Raw genomic sequence first — 27,600 nt, 5'->3', positions numbered from 1 at the left:
GAGGAGGGGCAGAGGCGCTGCTTCACTGCGCTTCATAACACGCCAGCGCTCCCAGCATCCTGGGCATCCGTGATCTTTTGGTCCTTTCAAGGGTCCCTTCAAGGAGGGAGGAATGGCACCTCTGCTTGCAGACGCAGAAGTGGAAATTCAGGGAAGCCAAGAGTTTTTCCCAGTCTCTCAAGCTGGAAGTGGAGAGAGGGACTTTAACCCAGTTCTCCTGCCTCCGAGCTTGGCGTTTCTCTGTCGGCTGAATGGCCTTGCTCCTCCACTGCCTGGCCCTGGCTCCAGGTGGGTCAGGCCCTGGGCAGGGCCCTGGAGGCTGTACTGCAGGCTCTGACAACCACCCAGCCCCCACAGCACCTGTCCTGCATGAGAATAGGTTCTGCTGGGATCCAGACACCCGCTCACCCCGTCTCTTCTTACCAGTCCCGGGGGCCGAGCCAAGGCAGGACTGCGTGGGGACTGATGGAGGGCTCTGAGCAGGCAGAGCTGACCAGCCCGGCTGGGAGCTATAGATAGCTCTGAGCTCACCCCCAGTGTGTGGGAGGGCCCTCTGGGAGGCGCAACGGGAGGCCGAGCTGAAGCTGACTCAGACCTCAGCTCACCGTGGCTGCTCCCCTCCTGTCTTCTCATCTTCCCTTCGGGGATCTGCGCTTCCCATCCTCTGTGTACCCCAGCCCCATTCTGAGCCCCCAGCTGCTTCCAGCATCCCCAGAGCTCTGGTCTTTTCTCCCCCCTCACTTCCCTGCATCCAAAGGCCACCAGCCCCTTTCCAAGTGGGCCGGCCCGGTGGGGTACGGGGTGGGGCTAAGAGGATGATTCCCAACCTGGGGACCTGGCCTTAGCTGTTTGAGGACAGGGGTTAGGCCTGCTCCGAGCTCTGGCCACGGCACATCCAGCATAGGACACGCTGACCAAGGCCAGACAGACATGCAGATGACATGCAAAGCAGCACGACAGATTAACACCTGCTATTTCTGAGCTGAGTCTCCCACGCTTGTTGGCTCCGGCCCTCCCCTTGAGCACCTCTTACTCTCCTGGGCCGGCTCCCGACCCCGGGGTGCTTGCCTTCTCCGGCTCACGGCTGCTTTCATTTCTGCCCTGTCACTGTGTGACCCTCCCCCTGGCACAGCCAACGCTGGCCACTCTGACCTCCTTTGGTCAGGCTCACAGTCGGCCTAGCCTAGCGTGCAGGTGGTGGGATTCGAACAGATTCTCGCCCCCTTCTGCCTGCTCCCCGCCTTCCCCGCTCCTCACACTCAGTGCTGGCCGGGTGGGCTCGCGTTCCGCCTCCTGCCCTCTGGAGGGCTGTGGCTGGCTCTGGGGTTTCCTCTGCATTCATCCCTTTCTGCCTCCTACGCTTCTCACCTTCCTGAGGTTGCTCTTGACTTTCCCGAGTCTTCCTGCCTCTTCTTTCCCTGCCCCTCTCTCTGCTTCTCCCCTCCTGTGTCCCAGGTGGGCCATCCTATTAGCCGCCCGTCAGTTCTCATTAAGTGCCCGCCCCCACTGGGCAGGCCGGGCTGAGGCCGTGTGGTCTCCACGACTTCACGGTCTAATGAGAAGGGCAGGAGAAACTTCTCTGGACAGTTAGCCACCCAGGCAGACACCGGGATTGGCCACAGCCGATGTTAACCAGATTTATCTTGGGAGTTTTCCTGAAGGAAGCAGAGCTGAGGGTGGCTGCTTGTCTCGTTCTGTTTTCTGTTGTTTATAACAGAATACCTGAAACTGGGTAATTTATAAAGAAGGAGTTTATTCCTTACAGCTACAGAGGCTGGGAAGTCCAAGGTTGAGGGTCTGCATCTGTGAGGGCCTTCGTGCTGGAGGGGACTCTGCAGAGTCCCGAGGTGGTGCAGGCATCCCGTGGCGAGGGGGCCGAGTGTGCTTGTTCAGGCCTCTTCTTCCTCTGAGATAGCCCCCAGTCCCACTCCCGTGCTAACCCGTTAGCCCATTAATCCCTGAGTGGATTAATCCATCATGAAGGCAGCGCCCTCAGGGCCATATCACTCCTTAAAGGCCCCACCTGTCAATACTGCCACAGGGGGGATTAAATTTCAACATGAATTTTGGAGGGGACAAATATTCAAACCATAGCAGTGCTCCAGGCAAGGGGGCGGAGAGATTGTGAGCATCAGCCTAGAGGTGAGACTTCGCATGGTGGGTTTGGGGGACCCTGGTGGAGGGTCTGGGTGAAGCACTGTTGATTTGTCAGACTGTCAGAGGTGAAGGGATCCCCTTGTTTTGTGGATGAGTCACACAGTTAATAAGAGGCAGAACCGGGACCAGACTCGGGCTGAGTTTGGGACTAGATGGAGCACGTCGAGGGTCTTTTCAAAAGGTGATGGGACAGAGGTCAGGGAGTCTCACCTGGGCTCCTGCCCCCACTTCTTCACCATGGCCTCATTTGCAGGATTCTCTGCTCCTCTTTGCTTTGTTGCCCTGTGGGTTTCCAGCTGCTCCCATGCTCCTCCTTACGGCCTACAACCCTGACTTCAGGTGCCTGCAGGCCTGATGACAGGAGTGTTCAACTCTACTCTGTCCCTGAGAGCTGGCGTGACCTTGGGCACGTTATTTAACCTCCTTGGGCTTCACTTTCCTTTTGTAAAGTGGGGGTCGTGATACTACTGTCTTTGTTGGGGGTGTTTTGGTTGCATTTGTTTTATTGTGAGAAAAATATATATTACACAAAATTAACCATTTAAGCCATTTTTATGTGTGCAGGTCAGTGGCATTAAGTACATTCACCTTTTTGTGCAACCATCATCACTATCCATTTCCAGAACTTTTCCATCATCTCAAATAGAAATTCTGTACCCATTAAACAATAGTTCCCCATTCCCCTCTGACCCTATAGCCTCTGGTAACCTGTTCTATTTTCTGTCTCTATGATTTGCCTATTCTAGGCATTTCATAAAGGTGGAATCAAGCCAGCCGTGGTGGCTCACACCTATAATCCCAGCACTTTGGGAGGCCGAGGCGGGTGGATCAAGAGGTCAGGAGTTGGAGACCAGCCTGGCCAACACGGTGAAACCCTGTCTCTGCTAAAAATACAAAATTACAAAATTAGCTGGGTGTGGTGCTACCTGTAATCCCAGCTACTCGGGAGGCTGAGGCATGAGAGTTGCTTGAACCTGAGAGGTGGAGGTTGCAGTGAGCTGAGATCATGCCACTGCACTCCATCCTGGATGACAGAGTGAGACTCCATCTCAAAAAAAAAAAATGTAATCATACATATTTCCCCTTTTATGTCTGGCTTATTTCAGTCGGTATAATGTCCTTAAGGTTCATCCATGTTGTAGCGTGTGTCAGAATTTCCCTCTTTTTTAAGGCTGAGTAATATTCCATTGTATGGATAGACTGCATCTTGCTTATCTGTTCACCTGTGGATAGTCATTCGTATTGCTTCTACCTTTTGACTGCTATAACTAATACTGCAATGAACATTGGTGTACAGGTACCTTGAGTCCCTGCTTTCAGTTCTTGTGGGATTGTAATTGCTAGCTCATATGGTAATTTTATGTTTAAGTTTTTGAGGAACCACCAAACTATTTTCCACAGCAGCTGCATCATTTTACATTCTCGCCAGCAATGAACAAAGGTTCTGATTTCGCACATCCTCATCAACACTTGTTATTTTCCATTTTTTGGATCATAGCCATCCTAGTGGGTGTGAAGTGCTATCTTGTGGTTTTTGATTTGCATTTCCCTAATGGTTAGTGTTGTGGAGCCTCTTTTCATGAGGTTATTGGAATAAGACATTGCCTTCTAGTGTTGTAGTAGGGATGAGAGCACACAGTAGGTGCCACATGCACAGCACAGGGGTGAAGGGAACATGTACCTGCCCTCAAGGAACTCACAGTGTGGTGGGGGAGCATGACTAGGACGGATGCTGAGGTAGGAATGGGCATGCCCTCTTGGGTGGGGAGTAGTGCAAGCTTCTTGGGGCTTCCTGGGGCTTCCTGGAGCTGTGGCCTTGAAGCCTGGCTGATTTCACCAGAAGCCTCAGAGCCCTCCAGGGACAATGGTAGGAACAGCTCAAATGTCAGGCCCAATTGCTGCCTTCTCAGGCTTCAGTCAGAAGTTCCTTCTCCACAAATAGCCTCCTCCTCCAGCCCCAGGTGTTTATGGCTTCAGTTGATCCCTGGATAGCTGCACCCCCCTCCCACACACACCCCGGCCCCCGCTTCCAGGCCATTGGGGATTAGAGTGGGGCAGCGAGGATGGGCCCAGCTTCCTCTCCCTGAGCCCCAACCTACAGGGGTGCAGTGTGGCACTTGCTCACTCCACCAGAGGCCTCCAGTGAACCAAAGATGTCCACGCGCATTTCCACCCACTCTTGGGTGGGGAGGCTTGTGCCCTCAGCTCCTCGGTCCTTTTCAAGTTTGAAAGCTCATAGCATTCATTATAACAGGGCTTCGTTAACGATATTCACCATAATCGCTGACTTTGCTGGCCCTCTGCTGAGCGGTGTGTGCGTTACTTACTCCATGCCATTTAATAGTTTATGGTCTAGGGGGTGGGCTGCCATGGAGAGAGGGGACTCAGCACAGAGGAAGTGAGATACAGAAATGACCTGGCCCAGGCAGGATTTTGCAGCTGGGGTAACGATTTTAGTGGTGCTATGTGACAGAGGTGGCCGGCAGGGTGTGTGTGAGGCTGGGTGTGGGGCTAGGAGAAAGTGGAGATTCCTCGTGGATGCTGCATCGGGAATGCTCCACCCTCAGCCTTTAGGCCAAGGCTCCTGTTTCTCCATGGGCAGCCTTCGCCGCTGGTGGGGTGGGGCTGTGGGTGTGAGCTGGGGGCTATTGGACACATGTGCTCTGACAGATGGGCCCACAGTCTGGCAGGAGTGTCCTTCCCATCCCCACCCAGACCTGCCCTGGGGTTGGCCGAGGCCACCTGCCACATTGCAATGCGCAGCTGCCTGACTGGCCTCCTCCTTCCCCAGCCTGTGTTCTCAGCCACCAGAGGGAGAAGGCCTGCGGTTATGCAGCTAGGGGCAGAGCTGGGACAAGGACAAGCCCCTCCCACCGCCACCACCTCAGCTGGGTGCTTTACAAGTTTCTCACTGCCATGGCCCTTCTGTGCCGGCCTTCACTGTGGTTCCCACGCTCTACCTGTAGGCCCACGCTCCCTACTCCCTTCCGCTCTTGCCCCTGACTCTGGGAGCCTCCTGGTGTCTACATGATCCAGGATACGTTGGCTCCCACCAGCTCTGGGTACCACTGTCCATGAGTGGTGGGCAGGACTTCAGGTCCAAATAGTTGGATCTCCCTCCAGGACCTTACCTCATGCAGAGACTTAGGAACTGGGGGATTGATCCAAAGGGAAGGAGCAGCATCGTCCCTTGCAGAGGAAGCTCAGCCCTGTCGGGGAGCATATCCTGGGGGGAAACAGCCAGCATGTAATACTCCCAAAGCACTGGGGACAGCCTTAGAAAACATACCTTCTCATGGTGCCTGGGACACTAGCAAGCCATGAGACTGTGAATAAGTCATTTCCCCTCTCTGGGCTTCCATTTCGTCTTCATCAGGCTAAACAGGACCTCTAGAGTCACGTGGTCCAGCCCTGCTTCTGAGAGAAGTGACCTCCAATTCCCTGTTCATTCGGAGTGGTACCATGCAGTAGCCACAGATGGGCACTGGCACCAGACTACATGGACCCGAATCGCAGCCACATGCTTGCCTGTGACCCTGAGGAAGTTTCTCAACCTTGCTGTTTCCCTGTCCGTAGCGTGCATGACAGTACCACCCTCACGGAGCTGTTGTGAGGATCGAAAGGGTGAATGCAGATAAAGCTGTCACAGGGTACATATCCGTATCCGCACAGATATTTGTACTGATGAGGTGTGCAGCAAGTGTTCATTGTCATTAACCTTTTCACAGGAGTGACAGGCCACAGCAGCTCCCTCTGTGTGTAAAGCCTGGATTAGATGCCAGCTGGCCTGGAGGCAGTGAAATGGCTGCGTTGACCTCTAGAGCACCCCTGGTGGCAGGAAGGAAGCTGTTGGTTCCCCGTGGCTCACACACCCACAGACACCCCACACTTCACTCCCCCACAGGCAGTTCTCAACTGCCGGCATCACCCCTGACCAGCACAACGAGGCTGGAGGGTCTGACATGAGCCAGCAAGGGAGAGGAGGAGGAAACTCCACAGACAGCCAAGGGAGAAGCACAACTTTATTTATTTTTTTTATTTTTTTTTTGAGACAGAGTCTCGCTCTGTCGCCCAGGCTGGAGTGCAGTGGCGCAATCTCAGCTCACTGCAAGCTCTGCCTCCCAGGTTCACGCCATTCTCCTGCCTCAGCCTCTCCAAGTAGCTGGGACTACAGGCGCCCGCCACTACGCCTGGCTAATTTTTTGTATTTTTAGTAGAGATGGGGTTTCACCGTGGTCTTGGTCTCCTGACCTCGTGATCCGCCCGCCTCGGCCTCCCAAAGTGCTGGGATTACAAGCGTGAGCCACCGCGCCCGGCCTACAACTTTAACAAATACAAGCCTGGAGGACAGTATGCCAAGTGAAATATACCAGACACAGAAGGACAAACGCCGAGAGGGCACACTTAGAGGTGGAATCTGAAACAGTGGAGCTCACAGTAGCAGAGAGAATGGTGGTTACTGGAGGCTGGAGCACGCATGACGGGGAGATGTTGGTCAAAGAATACAGTTAGATGGGGAAATGTTTTTGGTTTTTAGTTTTTGTTTTTCCGTTTTGTTTGTTTTAGACAAGGTCTTACTCTCTCTCCCTGGCAGAAGTGCAGTGGTGTGATCACAGCTCACTGCAGCCTCAATCTCCTGGACTCAAATGACCCTCCTGCCTCAGCTTCCTGAGTAGCTGGGACTACAGGCATGTGCCACCACGCCTGGCTAATTTTTTATTTTTATTTCTATTATTTTTATTTATTTTGTCTATTTATTTTTTTTGAGACAAAGTCTCGCTCTATCGCCCAGGCTGGAGCGCGGTGGCACAGTCTCGGCTCACTGCAAGCTCTGCCTCCCGGGTTCACGCCATTCTCCTGCCTCAGCCTCCCGAGTAGCTGGTACTACAGGCGCCCACCACCACGCCCGGCTAATTTTTTTGTATTTTTAGTAGAGACGGGGTTTCACTGTGTTAGCCAGGATGGTCTCGATCTCCTGACCTCGTGATCCTCCCGCCTCGCCCATCCAAAGTGCTGGGATTACAGGCGTGAGCCACCGCACCCAGACTTATTTTTGTTTTTTTTGTAGAGATGGAGTGGGGTCTCGCTATGTTGCCCAGGCTGATCTTGAATTCCTGGGCTTGGGCAATCTTCCTGCCCCAGCCTCCCAAAGTGCTGGGATTATAGGTGTACGTCATGACGCCTAGTCAAGGACGAATGTTTTTGGAGACCTATTGCCCAGCATGGTGACTACAGCGAATAATAACGTATTGCATTTTTCAAAAGTGCTAAGGAAGTAAATTTCATGTTCTCATCATGAAAAATGGTAAGTATTTGAAATGATGGATATGTTAATTAGTTTGATTCAATCATTCCACATTATATACATATATCACAACATCACTTTGTACCCCATAAATATAGGTTGAGCATCCCAAATCTGAAAATCCAAAATCTGAAATACTCCAAAGTTGGAAACTTTTTGAGATGTGACCGTCGAAGGAGATGCTCGTTGGACCATTTTGGATTTCGGATTTTAGGATTAGGGATGCTCAGCTGGCCAGCATATAGTGCAGATAGCCCCCAAATTTGAAAAAACCCCAAATCTGGAACACTTCTGGTTCGAAGCATTTTAGATAAGGGCTAGTCAACCAGTATGCACAGTTTAAAAAAGAAAGAAAAGCCAGGCGTGCTGTAATCCCAGCACTTTGGGAGGCTGAGGTGGGCAGATCACCTGAGGTTGGGAGTTCGAGACCAGCCTGACCAACATGGAGAAACCCTGTCTCTACTAAAACTATAAAATTAGCTGGGCGTTGCCTGTAATCCCAGCTACTTGGGAGGCTGAGGCAGGAGAATCACTTGAATCCGGGAAGCGGAGGTTGTAGTGAGCCAAGATCGCGCCATTGCACTCCAGCCTAGGCAACAGAGCGAAACTCTGTCTCAAAAAAACGAAAAATGAAAATAAACAAAAAGAAAAAAGAAAAAAAATACAAAGATGGGCCAGGTGTGGTGGCTGATGCCTGTAATCTCAGCACTTTTGGAGGCTGAGATGGGCAGATTACTTGAGGTCAGGGGTTTGAGACCAGCCTGGCCAACATGGTAAAACCCTGTCTCTACTAAATACAAAAATTAGCCAGGCGTGGTGGTGTGCGCCTGTAATCCCAGCTACTTGGGAGGCTGAGGTGGGAGAATCACTGGAACCCAGGAGGTGGAGGTTGCAGTGAGCCGAGATCACACCAGCTACACTCCAGCCTGGGCAACAGTGAGACTCCATCTCAAAAAAAAAAAACAAACAAAACAAAAAAGAAGACGGCTGAGCCTGCCTTAGACCCCTTGGTGTGGCTCCTGTCCCGCCCCATTACTAGCCTCTCGGCCAGGGCTGAGATGGCCTTTCTAGCAGCAGAGCCCTGGAACCTTGTGGCAGAGGGTGAAGGTGGTTGTGGGGTGGTGGGCAGTGGCTCCTTGCAGAGACTTGAGTCCTCTGTGATGTTTGGGGTGAGGGTCTCAGCCGATGGGGGCCAAGGCCTCCCTACTGCGGCTCACCAGAGGCTGCAGAGGAAGCAGCACTGTTACGGGGCGGTCCTGCCTGATGAGAGAAGGTTCCATTAACTAAGCATCCTCGCTGGGCCAGGCCTCGGGCCATATTCAAGCACCTGAGCCAAGAGTCACACCTGGGCAGTTAGTCCTAGATCTGCTGTGGGTGATCTGGTGCAATTCTCTGGCAAATAGGTATAATTACCTGCCCATTGCAGGGAGGAGGTGGATTTACTGCGAAGTTAATGAGGTTTACGCGTTAGGACCCAGCATTTACACGGCCCCCTTCCAAGTCCGTAAACTTAATTTTTGTTTCATTGAAGTGTAACTGACATACAACAAACTGTACATGCTTAAAGTGGTCAAGTTGATACATTTTGACAGATGTATGCACCTGTGAAGCCAACACCACCATCGAGATAATAAATATGTCTGTTGCCCCCAAAAGTTTTTAACCTAATTTTGTGTTTTTAAAATTCTTTTTCCCAAAGAGAGCTTCCCAACTGCTAAATGTCTTAGGCTTCACAAAAGTCTGGGTTTGCTCATGTACAGAAAAGTTCAATGAGACCAGGATAGGACAGCGCTTTAAAAGTTACATTGGACTAATCAGAAGTAAAAGGTTATTTGCGTGTATTTACCTGACTCCTTTGTCTTAGAAGGATGTCCCGTAACTAAAACAGTTACGGGACATCTGACCAGCATCTTAGCATTCATTCCTTCGTCATTCAGGCAGCAAGTATTTATTGAGCGCCTACAATGTGCAGGCAGTTTTCTAGGTGGTGAGTATAAACAAGTGAATAAATAGACCAAAAACCCCTATTCGCATGGACTGTGGTTCTGATGGGGGTGAGGGCACAGACAGTACTCAAATAAGTTAGATTATGTATTATGCTGGAAGGTGCTATGGAGAAAAGTAAAGGTGGTGGGTGCCAGGGTGGGCAGGTAGGGGTATAATTTCAGCCCTCAGTGGGGTGGTCAGGGAAGAGAGAGTGGCATCCAAGGGGTGCAGGTGGTGTGGGACTCTGGGGCAGAGTGTTCCCTGGAGGAGAAACAGGAAGCACAAGGACCTTAGTGGGGCAGGTGTGGGCCTGGTGCATTCCAGGACAGCAAGAAGTTTAGGATGGAGCGGGTGGACTAGATCAGAGAGGTGACTGAACTGGGGTGGCCAGATCCTGCAGGGGTTTCCAGGCCATTGTAAGGACTTGGACACTGTTAATCTGGGGCAGATGGAAGCCATTGGAGGGCTTTTGAATTTCGATAGCGTTGCTGCGGCTGCTGTGTTGAGCATAGACTGGGAGCAGGGAATACAGGTGGAAGGTGATGATCCTAATCCAAGCTGGAGATGATGGGAGCTTGGACCCTGGAGGGTACAGTGGTGCACAGTGGCTGAATGAATTCTGGATAAGTTTTGGAGGTAGAGCCACACCAGGTACTCTATTCATTCGTTCAGTGAGTAGGTGCCAGGTACTGGAAGATGCAGACTTGAATGGAGGCCTAGTCTCTTCCTCTGAGCTGTTGAGAGTCTAACAAGGAAAGACAGACATGGATAACTGATGAGCACGTGATAACCTGTGTGCAAGGGACGGGCCGGAGGAGCAACCAAGAACTGTATCCCAGATGGTCTGCCATCCCCATCCCTCCTGCCACACCATCACCCACTTCACAGCTCTTGGGAACCTCTCTTCCTCCCTCATGCTTTTCCTTGCCCGCAGACTAGTCTCTGAGCTGGGTCACTTACTTGGGCCTTGAGCACGTTCATTTTACCGAAAAGGAAACTGAGCCACAGAGGTTCTCACTCAGCCAACGCTGACGTCTGTTTCCTACATTTGTAGAAATTTGGAAAAATCTGCAGGAAAAACCTTAAAGGAACTAGATTTAAGAAGAGAAGGCTGAGTGAAGGTCCTTAAAGGGAAGAGACGTACCATGCTGCCAAAGCTCATTTGTGGAGCTGCCAGGCTCTAGCCTGGCTCGCCAGCTCCCAGGTCTGTGGCCCTAGTTCGTTCACCCACCGGTAATAACTTAGACCTGAGATGCTGCATGGGTGGCTTTAGTTAGACCTAGGGTAGAACTGTCGACCGTTCACTGGACCGCCAAAGTCTTTCCCTAGAAAGCTTTGAGAGGAGACATCTTGTAGACTCAGGGTTTTACGTGCAGATCAGCCCACAGACAGTGTCCCGAGACTCCGATTCTCCCTGCCCTCCTTCCTCTGACACAGACGAGGCAGTGGTCCCAGGCCAGCAAACCCTTTCTGGCAGATAGTACCTCTGGAGAGTAGCCTCTTAATTTGGCCTTGGCATTGGGGAAAGGTCAGCTGGGGGGGTCAGCTTGGCCTTGGCCGTGCACTCTGGTTACAACCCAGGTGGCAGGCAGCCCACTCCCCTCACCTCCCCGGGCATCAGCAGCTGCCTCCCACGGACAGCCGCAAGCCCTCCAGGTTCTGCAGGACAGGGCGGGCTGGCAGCTGCTCCCTCTGATCCCCCCACTCAAACCCTCTTGCTCTGCCTCTCTTCACCCAATGCTTCTCTGTATGGTCTAACACTACCCGGGGGTGAAGGGCCACTGAGGGCTTGCCTGACCACCCAGCGTGAACTGGCCCCCGGTCCTCTGAACACGTCCCTGTCCATAGCACCCATGGATTCCATTGTGTGGGCACATGCCGCTCCTGAACTAGGTGACGCTTTGAAATAAGGAACCCCTTTCCATCATCTTTGTCAGTACTGGAAGCCATGGACGCTCTTTGGGGTTTTCCAGGCTGCTTCAGGCACAGCAGCAGTCCCTCAGGGGCTGGGCCCGTGAGGAGTGCTCAGCCTTCCTTGTTGAGGGGTCTGAGTCAGCCATGGGGCTGCACACGTGCACTGACCGGCTTTTCTTTATGAGCAAATGGGCCCAGGCCTCCTCTCCGGGGACACTAAGTGTCTCCAGCAGTTGCACCCTCCATGCCCGCTGCTGCCTGCAGACAAGACAAGAAGTCTGGACGCTGCTACTTGTTGACAGAGGCGGAGGGCATGGTGGCAGTCACACAGGGCAAGGCCGAGGGCCGGGCACCTCCCTGGAGCCTCCCAAGTGTGAAGAAGGCCCAGGAGAAAGTGTGGGGAGAGGAGAGGAGGTGGCCAGCGCTGGGTGAGGAACGGTGCCGGGGGTCAAGGGAGGCTCTGGAAGTTCTTCAGGCTGTGCGTGTTGGTGGCCATGGGCCCTGTTAACCTTGTTCTCGGGTTTCAGTCCCCACAGTGAGGCCTTGTCTTCCTCTCGCTGCTGTGAGATCCCTGTGATCCAGAGAGGGAACCCACAGAATCCTCACCCCACAAATCCGCTTAGGATGGGCAGAGAGTGAGGGCAGGGCTCCTCCGCAGAAGGTAGACCCCTTGGTGTGGCTCCTGTCCTGCCCCATTACTAGCCTCTCGGCCAGGGCTGAGATGGCCTTTCTAGCAGCAGAGCCCTGGAACCTTGTGGCAGAGGGTGAAGGTGGTTGTGGGGTGGTGGGCAGTGGCTCCTTGCAGAGACTTGAGTCCTCTGTGATGTTTGGGGTGAGGGTCTCAGCCGATGGGGGCCAAGGCCTCCCTACTGCTGCTCACTACAGGCTGCAGAGGAAGCAGCACTGTTACGGGGCGGTCCTGCCTGATGAGAGAAGGTTCCATGAACTAAGCCTCCTCGCTGGGCCAGGCCTCAGGCCATATTCAAGCACCTGAGCCAAGAGTCACACCTGGGCAGTTAGTCCTAGATCTGCTGTGGGTGATCTGGTGCAATTCTCTGGCAAATAGGCATAATTACCTATAATTACCCCCTCGCCGCTTCTGGCCCTTTGTCCTTCTCCCCGCTGAGAGGCTGCTGGTGTCTCTGCAGGTCGGAATGAGCTGATTGCCCGCTACATCAAGCTCCGGACAGGGAAGACCCGCACCAGGAAGCAGGTGGGCCTCAAGAGATGGGTAGGGGTCCCAGGGGTGGTACCCCAGCACCAGCCTGCTCCCAAGGTGGGCCAGGCCCTCCCAGGACCAGACGCAGGCTTTCAAGGGGCGGCAGCTCTGGATGAGTTATCCCTGTTGGGCGTGTCACGGGTGGTCCAGTTTTCTTTTTCTTTTTTTTTTTCTGAGACGGGGTTTCACTCATGTCGCCCGGACTGGAGTGCAATGACGCGATCTTGGCTCACCGCAACCTCTGCCTCCTGGGTTCAAGCGATTCTCCTGCCTCAGCCTCCCGAGTAGCTGGGGTTGTAGTCACCCGCCACAACGCCCAGCTAATTTTTTGTATTTTTAGTAGAGATGGGGTTTCACCACGTTGGCGAGGCTGGTCTCGAATTCCTGACCTCATGTAATCCACCCGCCTTGGCCTCCCAAAGTGGTGGGATTATAGGCGTGAGCCACCACACCTGGCCGGGTGGTCCAGTTTTCTTGGGGTCCCTGCTGCCATCACTTAGGAGGAAGCCCCTCGCCTCTCTGGAGAGTCAACAGCCCCCTCTCATCCTTCTCCAGGATGCTAGGACAGACAGTGAAACATTAGCACCACTTTTCTTTTTGTTGTTGTTGAGACAGAGTCCTGCTCTGTTGCCCAGGCTGGAGTGCAGTGGTGTAATCTCAACTCACTGCAACCTCCGCTTCCTGGGTTCAAGCAATTCTCCTACCTCAGCCTTCTGAGTAGCTGGGATTACAGGAATGAGCCACCACACCCAGCTAATTTTTGTATTTTTAGCAAAAATGGAGTTTCACTATGTTGGCGAGGCTGGTCTCGAACTCCTGACCTCAAGTGATCCACCTGCCTTGGCCTCCCAAAGTGTTGGGATTACAGGTGTGAGCCACTGCTCCCTGCTGGCACTGCACTTTTGAAATATCGCCAGCTTCTGGATTAGCTGGGCAAGGCAGGACTGAGGGCCCACCGGCTGACCCTTTCATTCATTCATTCATTTGGTTTACAGATGTGGGTTGAGGGCTGTGGAGGGCGAGAGTCAGGAAGCCAGGCTGGGGAACACAGGTTGTTGGGAGGTAGAGACAGGAGCCCTCTCTCCCTGCCACAGGTCTCCAGCCACATCCAGGTGCTGGCTCGTCGCAAAGCTCGCGAGATCCAGGCCAAGCTAAAGGTAAGGAAACTGCAGTGGGGCGGCTGGAGGGGTCAGGAGTGGTGGCTTTCTCCAGCAGCGTGTCTTCCCTTTGGGGTCAGGGCGTGGCTGCTGGTGTGTGAGTCAGTGTGCTTCTCTCTGTTGAGGAAAGCCCGTTTGGGCCTGTAACCTCTATCCCATCCACACAAGAGGGCCAAGTGTGTGGACGCCTGGCTCCCCACACCCTGGGAGCTACAGGTCAGGCTCCTCCTGGGATCCCCCCTGGCTGGCTCCTGCTTAGAGGGGCTCACATGGCTCAGAACAGCCGGATCACCCGCCAGCCCTCATTTCTTGAGGGCCTCTTAGTGCCTTCGACCAGAGCGTGCGGAGTGGCAGGGGGATGGTGGGGGCGCCTGCTGTGGGGGTGAGGGTGGCGTTTACGGTATTGTGGGAGCTGGGGAACCTGCTTCCTGCCATGTGGGACCGGGGGTTCCTTCCCTTCCCTGGGTCAGCCCCGTCTTGCAGGGCCTCTGCTGATAGGTGATGGCTCTGGGGGGCCTGATGTTGCTGGCATTCCCCTCGGGGTAGCCCTGCTCCCCACAGGAGTCAGGCCTCTGGGACCCTGGAACCAGGGGCCTTTGGGTGAACACTAGGAGGGAGGGAGCTCTCCATCAGGGAGGTGATGACAACAGAGCCTGCACAGCCAGTTGGTGGGAAGATCTGACATTTGAGGCATTAAGTCTAGACCATTTATAAACATTTTTATTTATTTATTTTTAGAGACAGGATCTGTCTCTGTCACCCACGCTGAGTGCAGTGACGCAATCATAGCTCACTGCAGCCTCGACCTCATAAGCTCCAATCATACTCCCACCTCAGCCTCCTGAGTATCTGGGACCCCAGGCAAGTGCCACTTCACGGCCATTTTTTTCTATATTTTTATAGAGACGAGGTCTCCCTATTTTGCCTGAGCGGGTCATAAACCCCTGGGCTCAAGAGATCTTCCTGCCTTGGCCTCTCAAAGTGCTGAAATTATAGGCATGAGCCACTGGGCCTGGCCTGCAAACATTTTTTTTTAAAGCAATGTAGCCCCTTTTCTTTTTTTCCCCCAACAAAATATCACCCTGATGTGTTATCAGAGGAGCCGTTCTGGTCAAAGCTAGGTGGGCAGGGCTCCTCTCCTCCCGCGAATCCTTTCCCACCCTGTGGAACTTGAACTCTAGGGGACCTCAGAACCCAGTTTAAAAGCTACTGGGAGGCCAGGCGCGGTGGCTCACGCCTGTAAGCACTTTGGGAGGCTGAGGTGGGCGGATCACTTGAGATCAGGAGTTCGAGACCAGCCTGGCCAACATGGTGAAACCCTGTCTCTACTAAAAATATAAAAAGTAGCCAGGTGTGGTGACGCACAGCTGTAATCCCAGCTACTCGGGACTCGGGAGGCTGAGGCAGGAGAATCGCTTGAATCTGGGAAGTGGAGGTTGCAGTGAGCCAAGATAGTGCCACTGTACTCCAGCCTGGGCAACAGAGTGAGACTCCATCTCAAAAGAAAGCCACTGGGCTAGCTGGGCATGCATGCCTGTAATCCCAGCTACTTGGAGGTTGAGGCCAGGAGTTGGAGGCTGCAGTTAGCTGTGATTGCACCTGTGACTGGCCACGTCAGCCTGGGCAACATCGTGAGACCCCATCTCTAAAAATATTTTTTATATTAAAGAAAAGCCACTGAATTAGATGACCTTGAAAGTTCCATCTGGCCCTGGCAGTTCATGATCCTGACACTGGAATCTCAGAACGAGTGGGTGGGAACCACAGACCTTTCTGCCTCCTAGGAAGCCACACCCCACTGCCCACTCAGTTCCATTCCTCCTGCCATCAGCCCAGCTGTTCCCCGAGCCCCACAGCTGTGGCCTGGCACCTCGCTCCTTTTTCCCTGGGACAGCTGACCAGCCCTCAGCTGTTGCTCCCTGCCTCTCAGCCTCAGCTCCCACAGCCAAGGAGCCCAGCCCTGCACCCTGTTTCCCCTCTTTGGTCTGCCTCTGACTCACCGGGACCCTGCACATGACCACGGTGAACAGACTTCCCACTGCTGGGTTTAGGGCAATCCCTTGGGGGCCAGCTGTGTGGCCCACATTTGCTTCAGGGAATTGTACTTGTCCTTGGCCACAGGTTCTGACCTGGGGCCCAAGGACAGCCTTCAGTGGATGGCTGGACAGACACCAAGGGGAGCCATAAACTCCTTAAAATATGCAAATTTTCATGTATATGAGTTTCCTTGGAGAGATTGCTGTGAGGATTTTGTCATATTCTCAAAGGATCTAGAACCCAAAGTGATTAAGCTCTGGGTTGGACAGTGATCCAGTAGAAATTCTTGAGTGAGAGGCTGGGTCCTAGGCCTGGCTCTGCCCCGTGGCCATGGGTGCTTGGGCAGAGTCACTGGGACCTCCTGGAGCTCCAGTTTCCTCATCTGTAAAGTGACAGGCGAGCAAGGTGACATCCAAGTTCCCCTCCCGGCCCCAGTTAGTGGCTCCCTGGCTCCATTGCCCGGCCACTGCTGTCACTCCCCATCAGGTCCTTCCCACTTCCTCTGACCCCTGCCCCACCCTGCCCAGGCCGTGGTTTCCTGAGCCCCAGCCGTTTGTTTAGATCGAGTATCCAGGAAGGCAGGCACTGAGCAGATGCAGCCCTGGCCTCGTGATGCGGTTGTTAAGTGCCAAGGTCTGCGGGCTCACAGGGGTGCGCCTGCCAAGTCTCTCATGCCCTCCTGCGGGGAGAGGTCGGGGGCTGGCCTGGGCACTTTCCTCCTGAAAATTCCAAGTGTCCTGGGAGGAGACATACCCTTAGACTTACTAGTTAGCTCCCTCTTGTTAGAGACAACCTCTGAGAGCAAAGCCCAAGTTTGTCCCCAAAAGGACAGTGGGGAGGGGGCCAGGAAGGGTCAGGGACAAACCTCATCTATTTCACTGCTTTGTCCACATTAACAATGACCCACTACTCAGAACAGTTCCCCACTCCCCACCACCCTCTATGGTGCGTCTCCCCCGACCCCTTCGTTTGCATGGCCTCCCGTGTGCCAGTCTGGTCCAAGCTCACCTGGTCACCATCACCACTCTCAGCACCCTAGTCACCCAAATTCTCGGAGCCTCAGTTTCTTCATCTTAAAGATCCTACTAGTCCTGACAGTCTCACAGGACTCAGTGAGGTTGTGTTCTTGAAAACCTTCCGTGGGCTGCCTGGTGCCACATGGGTGAAATGGTCACCTTGAGAGGATGAGTGGAAGGGCCTGCTGTGTTCTGGCTCCACACCTGCACGGCACCAGGACGGCGGGGGAGCACTGAGCCTCCGGGCTGCGGTGCTGCCCACCTCATGGAGCTGTGGTGTGGACCGCAGGGAGGCATCCCTCAGAAGAGCTGGCGAGCTGCAGGGCTCACCGTTGCTTCTCGGTTTCTGTTTTTAAGAGACTCCCACTCTGTCACCCAGGCTGGAGTGCAGTAGCGCTGTCACTGCAGCCTCGACCTCCTGGGCTGAGGCGATCCTCCTGCCTCAGCCTCCCAAGTAGTTGGAAGGTTCTCAACCTTTATATCACTTAAGGGAGATCCAGGGTCTACCAAGTTAATTATTATTAGTTATTCAATAATGCCTTTATCTTTGTCATTAAAAAAAAAATTCATGGCTGGGTGCAGTGGCTCATGCCTATAATCCCAGCACTGGGAGGTCGAGGTGGGAGGATCACTTGAAGTCAGGCGTTTGAGGCCAGCCTGGGCTAATGAGATGCTGTCTGAAAAAGAAAAATAATCATAAAGATATTTATTTATTTATTTATTTAGACAGATTCTTGCTCTGTTGCCCAGGCTGGAGCGCAGTGGTGCAATCTCAGCTCACTGCAGCCCCTGCTTCCCAGGTTAAGGCAATCCTCCCACCTCAGCTCCTTGGGTAGCTTGGCCCACAGGCACACACCACCACACCTGGCTACTTTTTGTATTTTTTGTAGAGACAGGGTTTCGCTAAGTTGCCCAGGCTGGCCTAGAACTCCTGGGCTCAAGCGATCTACCAACCTCAGCCTCTCCAGGTGCTGGGATTACGGGCATCAGCCACTTCCGGCCAGATAGCAAATTTCTAATCAGAGCTCCTGAGTTGACTCAGTCGAGTCACTTAGCCCTGATAAAGCTGCAGACAGTGAATAATACTTGCTGTTCCAGCCTGTGTGTGTGTGTGGTCTTATTTTGGATAATCCCTGCTGGGTACAGTAACACATGCCTGTGGTCCCAGCTACTCATGAGGCTGAGATGGGCGGATCATTTGAGCCCAGGAGTTTGAGGCTGTAGTGAGCCATGATTGTGCAGTACTCTAGCCTGTGCGACAGAGTGAGACCCTGTCTCTGAAAAAAAAAAAAAAAGACACAATTTCCATTAAGCTTCTTGAAATAGGGAATGTTGTGTCGTTGGTTTTGAAGACCTTTGGAATTCGGGCACTCAGGATGGAAACCACTGGCTTATACGAATATAAGAAACGATTACTATTGTTACCCGTGCCGTCCAAGTGGCTTTCCCTGTGTGCTTATTTGTTCCGGGCCTATTCAGGGTGAACCCATCCTCTGGGGTCTTGGAACCTTTGGAGGGCAGACAGTGGGTGTTTACATTCTGGCATGTGAAAGAAGGGTGAGTCCCAGGTGCCTGCAGTGCCCAGGGAGATCCTTAGGGCAGGACCGAGGCAGGTGGGGCCACAGGAGATGGTCTCTTGCCTCCCGACAGCCCATGTGGCCAGGGATGATGCTTCCTGTGCACTCGAGGAGGGATCCAGCAGATATTCATGCATCGTTTTCACAAGACAGGTGCTGAGCTAGGCACCCGTGGTAGAGAGGTGAGCAAGGCATAGAAGACCCTTGTTCTCAACATGGCCCTGTAATTAATAAAATGACAGATAACGTCTCTGTAAGCTCTGATGAAAGAAGCAGGGCAAGTATCATCCCCCTTTGACAGGTGAGAAAACTGACCAGAGAAACCAGCTGACTTTCTCAGTTGCAGAACAAATTAATAGCACGGCAGAGACTTAAAGCCTGGTCCCCCAGCTCTGGCCACTGGCAGCGAGACAAGCTTCCCCCACCCCAGGGCCAGACCCGCCTGGCCTCAGCCTGACTAGTGACCCTGCTGAGGTCCTCCCTTGCAATGTCTCCCCCAGGACCAGGCAGCCAAGGACAAGGCCCTGCAGAGCATGGCTGCCATGTCGTCTGCACAGATCATCTCCGCCACGGCCTTCCACAGTAGCATGGCCCTCACCCGGGGCCCCGGCCGCCCAGCAGTCTCAGGGGTAAGTGGGCTGCCGAGAGCGGAGGCCAGGCCAGCCCTCTCCTCCCCCCTCCTCCCTGTTCAGAAGAGCCAGAAGCGTTGGCCAGCCCAGATTTCTCTCACCTGAGTCCTGTTGGCCAGGGCAGTCAGGGAAGGAGGGAACAAGGACCCAAGGGCCACACACGTCCCGGCTTGGCTGGTGTTGGGACGGCTTCCTTGGGGTCCTCGGCAGTGAGTCCACAGACTTGTCACAAGCGGGAAGGGGGAGCTTCCAGGAGCTGACCAACTGGTAGCTCTGCCAAGTTGGCCTAATTTACAGATGAGGAAGCTGAAGCCAAGGGGGCTGAGCTGAAGCCTGAGACCAGCAGGTACCTGGGCAGCTCGTGCCACACAGCCTCATTCCAGCCCTCCTGCCAGGTGGAGAGCTGGTGCCCAAAAACAAACCCCTGGTCAGATTTTAAATTTCCCAGCCACGACCATGTTGGCCACACTCTCAGAATGATCCAGAAAGGCCCCTTTTCAGAGCTGTCTCCTCACAGGGGCTTTCTTGGCTCCAGGGACTAAATGAGTCTTCAAGGCACCTGCAGCACCACCCTAGGCATGTGGGGAAGGGGCAGTGCCAGGCCACAGCATTTTTCAAAGTGCGTCCCAGAGAGCACTAGTCCATGTGCATGTTAAACAGATAGGACACAGTGGTTCTGTGGGCAAGTTTGGGACCCTTGGCATTAAGTGGGTTCTTGGCACTGGGACTTTTCTGAGCCTTAGGGGTCTGCACTGTGACTCTGCGGGGGGTTGCCCTGTGCTGGGTGCTTTTCCCATGGAGCCCCTCATCCACAGGGCCTGAGAGCCCCCTGAAACACTCTGGGGGTGCTGCTGTGGCCTGTTAGCATTCCCTAGCTAGGCTCGGGCTCTGGCTCCAGCCTCTCCTCCCAGTGGAGGCCCTGCCCGGTCCCACCCCCACCCCCACGCCACAGGGCCCCGGGTACACCTGGGGCCATGCTGATTCCATGCCTTTTGCCTCCTCAGTTTTGGCAAGGAGCTTTGCCAGGCCAAGCCGGAACATCCCACGAGTGAGTATGGCCTGGTTTCTGCTGCCAGTTGCTCCCTAAACTGAACTTGAACCCATAAACTCATGGCATTGAGCCTGGGCCCCAGGGTGTGCTGGGGCTGCTGCTGGGGTTGGCCTTTCAGGGTGGCTTTGAGCTCAGGGATTGGGCTCTCCTACTCTCAGCCATCACTGGGCTCATCTGTGATGTCCACACCCTAGGGTGGTATTTGCCAAAACTCCAATCTGTCCAGGGTATAGGCGGGGCCAGAGCTGGGGTCCCCCAGGGGAGGGGGCTGGGAAGCAGACCTCTGGCTGGCCTGGGGGGAAGAGAGGGAGGGGTGGATTTCTTCATTAGACGCGCTGTGTCTGTGGACCCGCCACGAAACCCAAGGGAGTCGGCAGGGGCGGGAGTAGGAGGCCGAGGCCCATCAGGACCACTGAAATCCAGACCACCAGGACCTACCACACAGAGACCACTGGACCCAGTGCAGGCATCCGGGGCGGCGGCCTGCCCGAGGCTGACACCTCTCCTCTTCTCTCTCCCACAGTGTGAAGCCTTTCTCTCAGCAAACCTATGCTGTCCAGCCTCCGCTGCCTCTGCCAGGTGGGTGGGCGCTGCGTGGCTCCCTTGCCATTGCAGCCGTGTGGCTCCTGCCTCTGGGTCCAGGCTCCCGGCAGCCGAACGCCTGCCTGTCCCTCTTAGATGCTGCCCCATCATGCACTCCGACCACACATCCTGGTCCCTGGCCACACCCCATTCCTTGTCCCCAGCACGCACACCTCAGCCGTGTGCCAAAGCCCTTCATGCCCCTCGGGTTGCCTTGCTCCTGTCCCCTCCCAGCTGTGCTCAGGGCTTGTGGGGCACATGCAGTTCCAAGGGCAGTGCCTGTGCCCTGGCGGCTGCCCCACTTGGCCGGCCTTGTTACTTCAGTGTGCCTCACACACCTGGCTCCTGGGAGGGCCGAGGGGTGTCTAGGTCACCAGGCTGGGGCCCCTCCCGAGAAGAGGGACCGTTGTGGGAGAAGACCTGGTGGAGGCAGCCAGCTGTGCTGACAGGAGCCCCCACCCCGCCCTCTCACAGACAGGCTCTGCTCTGTCCTCGCCTCTTTCTCAGGAGGGGCCCTCACCACCTCCCACTCTGTAGGACAAGACCAGCTCCTCACCCTTAAACTGCCCTTTCTGGTGTGGAGTCTGCCTGCCCGGCCCCTTGGCTTTTCCTGCCACCAAGAGCAGCCCTGCTGCCTCCTGTCCCCCAGGTCCTGAAGGCTGCTTTCTCTCGTTCACACATCAAAACAAAGTCACAGTGTCAGGTCCCGTCCACCCTCTGTCTCATGCCAGTCTTCTCCTGTCCACACTGACCCTGCCTTCACTCCAGGCCTGCTGGCTTTTGCCTGCGTTCCTGCAGCAGCCTCTTCACCGGCTCGCTGTCCCATCTCACCTCCTCTTGTCACCCTGTCACTCACCAAAGCTTCAGTCTCACGGTGTTGCTTCCAGGTTTATGGTGCCTTCCTGGCCCCCTGGTGCCTTCAGGACATGATCTAAACTACAGTGGGGCTGGAGTAGGTTCATCTGTTAGCAACGCTGGATCGAGAGCCTCTTCTGGGCCAGGTCCTATTCTGGGAGCTGGGGAGACAGGAAATGTCCCCGTGTCTCCGGGATGATGCCATGTTGTAATAGTTGATTCATCTGGTTATTTCCCCGACTGGAACAGAAGTTTCTCAAAGGCAGGAACTTAACAGTGCCTATTCTGGAAGCCTCTCGGTCCTGCAGGGCCCCAGCTGCCCTCCAGAATCCAGTCTTGCTCGGCGGTTCCATGCAGGGTCCTGAGTGGCCTGAGTTGTACCAGGCGAGCACCTCCCCACCAGGGCAGCTCCGGGATGCCCTGGCCCAAGCCTTGCACTTCCTCCACCACCTCTGCTAGGAGGTCCGTTGAGGGAGACAGGCGGTCCCCCCGTCAGCACGGGTCTGTCTGAGGAGGCCTGGGGTCCTTGCAGAGGGTGTGGGCAGAGGGTGTCCATGACCAGTTTCCATGTGCCTCTCTCACTTTGTGCAGGGTTTGAGTCTCCTGCAGGGCCTGCCCCATCGCCCTCTGCGCCCCCGGCACCCCCATGGCAGGGCCGCAGCGTGGCCAGCTCCAAGCTCTGGATGTTGGAGTTCTCTGCCTTCCTGGAGCAGCAGCAGGACCCGGACACGGTAGGTTCTGGCCTCCGCCTGGCCGACTCCCTGGCCGCCCCCTCTGCCTCTGTTTCTGCTTCCGGCACTCTTGCCCCACTCCATGCTGGGGCTTCATTCAAGTTCCCTGTTCCTTTCCGATCTTCCCTTCTGTCCTTCCCCCCACTCCTTTCCTCCTTCGCGTCCCCCCTCTTCCCTCTTTCCCTCCTCCCTGACTTCCTTTCCATGTCCCAGTGCCCAGTCAGCCTCCCGCTCCTCCCTCCCTGTCCTGTGTTCCTCCTCCTCTCCTAACCCAACAGACCCTTAGTCCAAGGTTGCTCTGATCCCAGCCCCACCCCTACACTGTCCCAGCCTTTCTGTGGCTCTGAGAGGCGGGCAGGAAGCTGAGGAGTCTTCTGTGTCTGCTCCATATCCTACGGGATACCAGCCTGTCCCCTTCGGTGTCCAGTGTCCTGGGTGACCAGCGTTACCTGCAGAGGTCAGAGGGGGACCTGGAGGAGGCCAAGGTGACAGGATGCCAGGGCCCTTCTCACTCTGACATCTTCAAACTTCTTTTTTTTTTTTTTTCTTGAGACAGAGCCTCGCTCTGTCACCCCGGCTGGGAGTGCAGTGGCGTGATCTCAGCTTACTGCAACCTCCACCTCCTGAGTTCAAGCGAGTCTCCCACCTTAGCCTCCTGAGTAGCTGGGATTACAGGTGCCCGCCAGCACACCTGGCTAATTTTTTTATTTTTAGTAGAGACTGGGTTTCACCATGTTGGCCAGGCTGGTCTTGAACTCCAGACCTCAAGTGATCCACCCACCTCGGCCTCCTAAAGTGCTGGGATTACAGGTGTAACCCACTACGCCCAGCTCAAACTTCTTTTTAGCTGAGGAATCCATGAACCAAATAGACCTTTACTTAGAAGTCCAGGATGTAAAACAAAAGGAGTAGACTTTTTACCATCTCCATTTTAATCGTGGGGAAACCATGGCCCAGAAAGGCCAAGCGGCTTGCGCCAGGTCACGTGGTGGGCGCGCAGAGCCGGGGTTGTCTGTCTGACCGTCTGGCCTGTGCTCCGTCTCCCTCAGACCCACTCTCTCCACAGTACAACAAGCACCTGTTCGTGCACATTGGCCAGTCCAGCCCAAGCTATAGCGACCCCTACCTCGAAGCCGTAGACATCCGCCAAATCTATGACAAATTCCCGGAGAAAAAGGGTGGACTCAAGGATCTCTTCGAACGGGGACCTTCCAATGCCTTTTTTCTTGTGAAGTTCTGGGTAAGCCTGTGATAACTCTTCCTTCCTGCCACCAGTGCATCCGCGGTAGTGAGAATGGGGCGAGAGTCCCAGAGCGTGCCCTTGCCACGGTAGAAACTTGGGGAGGTGGCACCAGTGAGAAGGGGAGAGTAAGCCCAACATGGCTATAGGGTGGTCTGAGCTGAGCCGAGGAGCGGGGCGGTGATCCCAGAGAGCTGGCCTAGTCGAATGAGGCCTTGTCTCATGGGTGGTGATGGCAGCTAAGCCTGGCTAGCAGTGAAGCCCTCAGGAGGTGAGGAGGTGTAGTTCCAGAAAAAGACAAAGGGGACCGACCCTACGGGGATGAGAGAAGACAGGATGAGGAGTGCCCTTGTCACCCAGGTCTTTGAATGACAAGTCCTGCATGGGTTTCTGGGCCTGGAGCTGGTCCTTCAGTGCTCATGTCCAAGGCATGTTGGGCTGAACAGAGCTTGGAGAAGGGGAGAGAAGTGTTGGATGGGTCACCCAGCCGACTCTGCTCCGGGGCAAGGCCACCCCAGAAGAAACACCCACCCAGCTTCTCAGATAGCTCAGCCCATAGACTTGGCCTCTGCTGCCCTCCCACCTCACCCCTGGGCAGGTATTTTATGGGTAGAACCTCCTCCATTAAAACGTCTTGTCTGAGGCCAGGAGGTACAGTAGCTGCTCTGGGAGCTTAGCTTCCTGGGGGCCCAGTATGTGCAGAAAAGGGGTGCGAGGAGAGAGTCAGACAAATAAGTGCTAATGAAGCCAGCGGTGAGGAAGGGCAGGAAATCAGGCTCTGTGACTGAGGTTTCGAATATTCTCAGGACATGGGCTGAGGCTTGGGGGGCTCTGCCCGCATTCCTCTTCCCCACTCCCCTTCAGCAATCTTCACACTGTTTTCAATGCTTCTTGTGGAGAGATTCTTACCGTTTATTTGCTCCCAGACCACTTGCATAATCTGAAAGGTTTACTTTTCCTAGAAAGAGGCATATTCACACCAAAGTTTATACAGACGTTCAGAGGGCTTTCTGGCTTCCGGTGAGCAGCCCCCAGCCCGGCTCTCATCCATAGCTGAACTTGGGGGCACGCTGTCTCCAGAAGGGGCAAGTGTTGGAACTGAGACCTAGGGCCCCTGACCTTTAAGACCCTTAGCGTTTGCGCTCTGCTAGCAGAATGGAAGTTGGACCCCAGCCTGACGGATGGGCACATCTATTGGCAGAGATGGGAAAGGCTGTTGCAGCCTGGGAGTGCATGAGTAGTAAAGGCAGAAGGAAGTGGGCTCTGGAGTGAAGTTGAAGCCGTAGGTAAAGGTATGAAAGAGGGAATAAGAGGAGACAACTAGGAAAGTTAGTTAGATTCTTGAAGGTCTTGATCATACTAAAGTTTGAATTTTAACCTGTTCTGGAATGAAAAATAAGTAATATTTTATTTTACTTGGTCTTCTTTTTAAATCAATGCATGTTCATGGTTAAAATGTTAATTAATGCCAGGAGGCTTATTTAACGAAAGAGAATGAAGGGCCAGGTGCGGTGGCTCATGCCTGTAATCCCAGCACTTTGGGAGGCTGAGGCGGGTGGATCACGAGGCCAGGAGTTCAAGAACAGCTTGACCAACATGGTGAAACCCCATCTCTACTTAAAAAAAAAAAAAATTAGCCGGGCGTGGTGGCGCACGCCTGTAATACCAGCTACTCAGGAGGCTGAGGCAGGAGAATCGCTTGAACCTGGGAGGCGGAGGTTGCAGTGAGCTGAGATCGTGCCACTGCACTCCAGCCTGGGCAGCAGAGCAAAACTCTGTCTCAAAAAAAAAAAAAAAAAAAAAAAAAAAGAATGGAAAGCATCATATTCTTGTCCTACTCCTCCCCACACCCAAATCCCAATCCCCAAAGGTAGTCACTGCAAATTTCAGCTGTTTATTTTGGGCTTTATCTCTTAAGTTTTAAGTAATATGCTTATATTGCTATATCTCTATGTCAGGATTAAGACATTATATTTTCATTCCATTATGGTAGAAAAAATTAGCTGTTACTTTTCCCCCTCATCATCCCAATGTAATAATATCCAATAAGTTATTTAATTTAGTAAAAGTCATAAAATGTTCACTTTTTTTTTTTTTTTCCCCCGAGATGGAGTCTCGCTTTGCTGCCCAGGCTGGAGGTGCAGTGGCGCAATCTCGGCTCACTGCAAGCTCCACCTCCCAGGTTCACGCCATTCTCCTGTCTCAGCCTCCTGAGTACCTGGGACTACAGGCACCTGCCACCACGCCTGGCTAATTTTTTGTATTTTTTTAGTAGAGACGGGGTTTCACCGTGTTAGCCAGGATGGTCTGAATCTCCTGACCTCATGATCTGCCCGCCTCGGCCTCCCAAAGTAATGTTCACATTTTTTGACAATGTAGATTGAACACCAAAGAGCCAAGAACGGGCTGGCTATGGTGGTGCATCCCTGTGATCCCAGCACTTTGGGAGCCCAATGAGGGCAGATTACTTGAGTTTAAGACCAGCCTGGGCAACATGATGACACCCCGTCTATACAAAAAGTAGCTGGGCGTGGTGGTGTGCGCCTGTGGTCTCAGCTACTTGGGAGGCTGAGGTAGGAGGATTGCTTGAGCCTGGGAGGCAGAGGTTGCAGTGAGCCAAAATTGCACCATTGCATTCCAGCCGGGTGACAGAGCAAGACCCTGCCTCAAAACAAAAAAACAAAAAACAAAACAAAAGTACAAAGAGTCAAGAAGGGTATTATGATTACATTTTTACCTCTTGTACAACTTTTTTTTCCTGCAAATAAATGGCTCTTGCACTTGCATATTTTTAATAAGCCTATTTTACTTAAAATTTTACAAATTGCTCCATCAGAACCACCATATAAAATTAAAAAAAATTTTCCCCAAATATTCAAAACTATTAGATAATTTATCCATTTCTCCTTTCTCCTGGAGATCTTCCTCCTGGCTGCCTCTGTTCTGCTCCAGTTTGAACGTGTTATTCTTTTTTTTTTTTTTGAGACAGAGTCTCGTTCTGTCGCCCAGGTTGGAGTGTAGTGGCGTGATCTTGGCTCACTACAACCTCTGCCTCCCGGGTTCAAGCAATTCCCCTGCCTCAGCCTCCCGAGTAGCTGGGATTACCGGCACCCGCCATCATGCCTGGCTAATTTTTGTCTTTTTGTAGAGACAGGGTTTCACCATTTTGGCCAGGCTGGTCTTGAACTCCTGACCTCAGGTGATCTGCCCCCCTCCACCTCCCAGTGCTGGGATTACAGCTGTGAGCCACTGCTCCCGGCCTGAGCGTGTTATTCTCTAGGCTTGCCCTACAGTTGTCATCCTGAGCCTGCCCTATATTGATACAATTTCCTAGCTCTTGCATTTCTCTCTTTATGGGTATAACCCCTTCATTTTGCAGGAACACATCCTCTAGTACCTTCTAAGAAAAGATGCATGGTACGTAAATGACCTTGCTTCTTTGAAATGTCATTATTTTTATTATATCCTTATACTTGACTGATTGGTATTGGTAGTCTGGGTAAAGAATCTAGATCATACATCATTTTCCCTAGAAAATGATGACTTTTTTTTTTTTGAGACAGGGTCTTTGTTTTGAGATGGAGTCTCGCTCTGTTGCCCAGGCTGGAGTGCAGTGGCGCAATCTTGGCTCACTGCAACCTCCGCCTCGCAGGTTCAAGCAATTCTCATGCCTCACCCTTGCAAGTAGCTGGGATTACAGGCGTGTGCCACCAGGCCTGGCTAATTTTTGTATTTTTAAGACAGATGGGATTTTTCAGTGTTGGCCAGGCTGGTCTTGAACTCCTGATCTCAAGTGATCCTCCCGCCTCGGCCTTCCAAAGTGCTGGGATTACAGGTATGAGCTATCGTGCCTGGCCTAGAAATGATTTTCAAGGATCATTTTTTAATGCATTTGTCATTATCTTCTGACATAAATAGTCTGATAGCATTCTGATTCCCTATCCTTTATTATGTAACTTTTTTTTTTTTCCTCTGGAAGTTGTAATATTTCTTCTTTTTCCCTAATGGCCAGTTTCACTTTGCTGAGCTTTGGGATATGTGTTGTTTTACTTCCCAGTGTTGAGCCAGGTACTTGGTGGGTACTTTTTTTTTTTAAGACAGAGTCTTGCTCTTGCCCAGGCTGGAGTGCAGCAGCACGATCTCA

General features: G+C 53.5%; 1 protein-coding gene across 4 annotated transcripts in view; it reads left to right on the top strand.

Annotated features, from left to right (window-relative positions):
• Window positions 1-27,600, top strand: part of TEAD4 (TEA domain transcription factor 4) — an 83,794-nt gene that overhangs the window by 41,720 nt on the left and 14,474 nt on the right. For 2 of the 4 annotated variants that reach the window (XM_030804852.1, XM_030804853.1), the window contains 7 exons: window positions 12,511-12,575; window positions 13,676-13,738; window positions 18,869-18,997; window positions 20,002-20,045; window positions 20,572-20,627; window positions 22,077-22,216; window positions 23,283-23,456. In XM_030804852.1, the coding sequence (XP_030660712.1) occupies window positions 12,511-12,575; window positions 13,676-13,738; window positions 18,869-18,997; window positions 20,002-20,045; window positions 20,572-20,627; window positions 22,077-22,216; window positions 23,283-23,456 (671 nt within the window). The remainder of the gene's footprint in view (window positions 1-12,510; window positions 12,576-13,675; window positions 13,739-18,868; window positions 18,998-20,001; window positions 20,046-20,571; window positions 20,628-22,076; window positions 22,217-23,282; window positions 23,457-27,600) is intronic. The other 2 variants (XM_030804854.1, XM_030804855.1) reach the window with 1 other exon arrangement.

The sequence above is a fragment of the Nomascus leucogenys genome, chromosome 23 (genome assembly GCF_006542625.1).
Source record: "Nomascus leucogenys isolate Asia chromosome 23, Asia_NLE_v1, whole genome shotgun sequence".
Taxonomy (NCBI): domain Eukaryota; kingdom Metazoa; phylum Chordata; class Mammalia; order Primates; family Hylobatidae; genus Nomascus; species Nomascus leucogenys.
Note: the sequence above shows the minus strand (reverse complement) of the source record. Positions and strands in the feature narration are given on the sequence as shown.